Raw genomic sequence first — 3,481 nt, forward strand, 5'->3', positions numbered from 1 at the left:
AGATAGAAAAAAAGTTGTATGAATTTTTATTGAAATTTCACGCTTAACTGCCTTGCTTTCCTATGCAGCAAAGCAGCATATGCTCTTCTTACCACATATCGGATAATCTACTTAAAACCATTTTAAATGCATAAAGATAAAAATATAACTGCTAGAATATCAAGAGTTCACACGACCCAGTTCGTGGGTCGATCGAGCCGGCAATCAAATAGAAGTTCAATTTCAAAAATTAAAAATTCTTCACGTATGCTTTAGATTTCAGTAACCAGAATCCAAACCAGCACCGGCACCAATACCAGTACCACCATCAGCAGTAGTCGTAGCAGTGTTAGCAATTGATCCATGACAAACCAAACCGAATCCACCTACATAAAACCGAAGATTTCAACATTTTGTTAAACTATTTCTCAGTTTCAGTGGAATTTGATTCGATGTTGTTTTATGCGATATAATTTTTTCTTATTTTTTTTTAATATTTTTTCCATATTTTTTTTGTGTTGATTTTGATTTGAATTTTGAGTTTTCAGCTTTTATCGCAACAATAAAAATTTTCAGAGAAAAGTTGAAATTTTGTGAATTCTATAGATTCTATGGATTCGCATTGGCAGCGCTACTATTTTTACGTACAAGTGTCACGTCGTCATTCATACGTTGACATTTATGTTCGTGAATCTGAATACCAATGAAACTCTATACCAAACTACCATATACTACCATATACTCCCATTTGGAGTTCCATATCTGGTTGGTTGGTTGGTTGGTCGTACATCTGCTTTTGGTTAGAGATTTTTTTCTTTTACATTGTATTATCCGTAGTTTTATTTTAGGTGCTATGAGAATGGAATTTTTTCTTGTGTGTGTGTATTGTGTGTATTGTGTGTTACTCTGTAGTGTACTCACCTGACAGGGCGCTTGGAACAAATACGCATCTCCGAATGCAGTACTCAAACAGAATATATAATCGCGTTTTGGATGTTCCGGAATTGGTTGCATAATCGCACCATCAACAATAATTAAATGTTTCGGTGCTGCTTCGACGCTACGTCCTTCGCGCGAATCGCATGGATAAAATAGTAGTGTGGTGCCTTTCAAGCAGACCCAGTAACCCTTCCAGCCACGTTTGCGTGCCAATTCGATTTGATGCTTTTTGCGAAGCAACCATTTTTTCACCGAAAGGAAACTGTTGAAGAGAAAATCAAATATAAAAAAAATATTTTTTCAAAAATATGAATTTTTTGCAGAAATTGAAAGAACTCCGCATTTCTCATACAAAAGGTTATCATATGATGAACTATAAATTAGTAGTTGCGGAAATGTGAAAATGAAAATGTGTTATGGGAACGTACTGTGGCTGCACTTACTGTTAGCTGCAGTACGATAGATATATATATGGTATATTGGAAAAAATTCTTAAAATCGAATATTCCAAGTAAATCAAATGAAATATTTGAATGCACTGCAAACTCGTTAACTGCAGAGAGTTGGATGAGAGGTTGAGATGAAATAAATTTTGTATATTTGAATTGGTTCATTTGCTTGGGAATCGAATTTTAATTCCACTTATAATTGTTGATATCAGAATATCTATTTTTTGCCAGAAAAAATATTGAAGGTAGTAGATTTCAATACGTATGTATTTATTCTATATGCACAGTATTCTATTTATAGAGGTATATACATTCTATATGTATAAGGGTATACCTTCTATCATGTTATTATTTTAAAAGCATGTTTTACAACACTGTTAATGATTGGGTGTTGAAAGCGCTAATCAATGTTAAGTCAGTCGTAAACAATATTGAAGGCAATAGATTTCAATATATATGTGCTTATTCTATATGTAGAGTACTCTATTTATATAGGCATATTTATTTTCTATATGTACTAGGGTTTTACCTTCTCTCATGTTATTATTTTTAAAGCATGCTTTACAGCACTGTTAATCATTAGGTGTTGAAAGCGCTAAACAATGTTAAGTAAGTCGTAAACAATATTGAAGGCAATAGATTTCAAAACATAAGTGTTTATTCTATATGTATAGTATTCTATTTATATAGGTATATTTATTCTCTATGTACAAGGGTTATACCTTCTTTCATGTTCTTATTTTAAAAGCATGCATTACAACACTGTTAATGATTAGGTGTTGAAAGCGCTAATCATCGTATGATAGAATATAAGGAAGCTTTTTCTATTAATTCATTCTAAGCAGTTTATAGTATATATAAAAACAAATGTAAAAAAAAAAGAATTCATAAAATCGGATTAAAAACGTTCAAATCAAATTAATAAAAACTTATTCACAGGAGGCTTGAAATACAATATAATAATGTTCACATACTTAAATGTGATGATAAAAAGAAATTGAATTTCGAAATACAATCGAAGTCAAATCTATTTGACAATTGAATTTGAAGCGTGTGTGATTGACAACACCCGCTTCGCAACACTCACCACCCCACAGCGATATTAGCTCTCAACACTATGGCTGGAATACCATGCTTACCATATATATGTTATATGCTGGTAAGGTAGTGAGTTGATAAGGTGGCAATGATTTTAAGTTATAAAATGTGGCAATGTGAACATTTTGCCAACAGTTGAAAATAGAAAAGTGGAAAAAATGATAAAAAATAATACAAAAGTAAATAAAAATGGCTACATTATTTTTTATTTTACACCATTACGGATTTGAAGCTGCTAACATAAGGTAAGGTGATATAATCAAAGGTAGAAGAAAGTGAGATATATTTCTTGTAGGCCAGGCAGGAAGCCATGTGCAGTAATTTTTGATATGAATGTGCGGATGCTTGTATCTGCTTTCTATTATTACCTATTATTATTGTTATTATTATCGATTATTGATTAAACATACCCAGCTTTACGAACAGCGCCAGTGCAATTAAATGAGGACGCAGCTGTACCAGTTGCTTTTGCTTTATATGGTGACGCCATGACACTTTCGCCATCATCTTCATCAGAAACGGCTGTAGTTAAGCTCATTCGATCATCATCGGAAATCTGTTAATAGTTAAAGAGAAACAAATACAAAATTAAATATTTCAGTAAATAATATTAATAGATAATTTTATGAAGATGCTATATTTTTTAGCTAAACGGTTTAGTAACTGAAATTTGCTCATTAATATATGTGTTATATTGTGATTTACTTAACAACATTTTATATAGTAGAAAAATACTATGATATAAAAATATAAACGCTTATGAATAAAATTTGGTATATTTCTTTTTTTATATAAAATAAATTAGACCACTCTTTTACGATGTAGGGCGAGTAAGCCTATATAGTAAAACTGTTTTATATTTGGAGAGGTTTTAGGGAGTAATATTTCAAAATTATTTTTTATAATAATAGATAGCTTCAATTAAAACTCATAAAAAATAAACTACTTGAAGAAATATAACGATTAACAATCTATAATTGTCATAATTCAGTTACCAATAACAGACACACCAGAAC

The 3,481-nt window shown here is 31.1% G+C and overlaps 1 protein-coding gene across 1 annotated transcript; it reads right to left on the reverse strand.

Moving 5' to 3' along the window:
- Nucleotides 1–258: 258 nt before the first annotated feature.
- On the reverse strand, nt 259–3,029 carry LOC119667535 (protein still life, isoforms C/SIF type 2-like). The gene is made up of 3 exons (XM_038076838.1): nt 2,876–3,029; nt 801–1,180; nt 259–365 (listed from the first exon to the last, which is right to left on the reverse strand). The coding sequence occupies exons 1-3, from the start codon at nt 3,001–3,003 to the stop codon at nt 259–261; spliced, it is 615 nt and encodes a 204-aa protein (XP_037932766.1). The 5' UTR covers nt 3,004–3,029.
- Nucleotides 3,030–3,481: the final 452 nt, after the last annotated feature.

This window comes from Teleopsis dalmanni, chromosome 1 (genome assembly GCF_002237135.1).
Source record: "Teleopsis dalmanni isolate 2A chromosome 1, ASM223713v2, whole genome shotgun sequence".
NCBI classification, from domain to species: domain Eukaryota; kingdom Metazoa; phylum Arthropoda; class Insecta; order Diptera; family Diopsidae; genus Teleopsis; species Teleopsis dalmanni.

What these genes read in the sequence shown, in the direction of transcription:
- LOC119667535 (XM_038076838.1), bottom strand. Translation starts at nt 3,003, where the DNA reads ATGAGCTTAACTACAGCCGTTTCTGATGAAGATGATGGCGAAAGTGTC. An exon ending in GGCGCTGTTCGTAAAGCTGG is followed by an intron (nt 1,181 to 2,875) that starts GTATGTTTAATC and finishes TCTCTTCAACAG; the next exon opens with TTTCCTTTCGGTGAAAAAAT. An exon ending in AAAACTACGGATAATACAAT is followed by an intron (nt 366 to 800) that starts GTAAAAGAAAAA and finishes GGTTTTATGTAG; the next exon opens with GTGGATTCGGTTTGGTTTGT.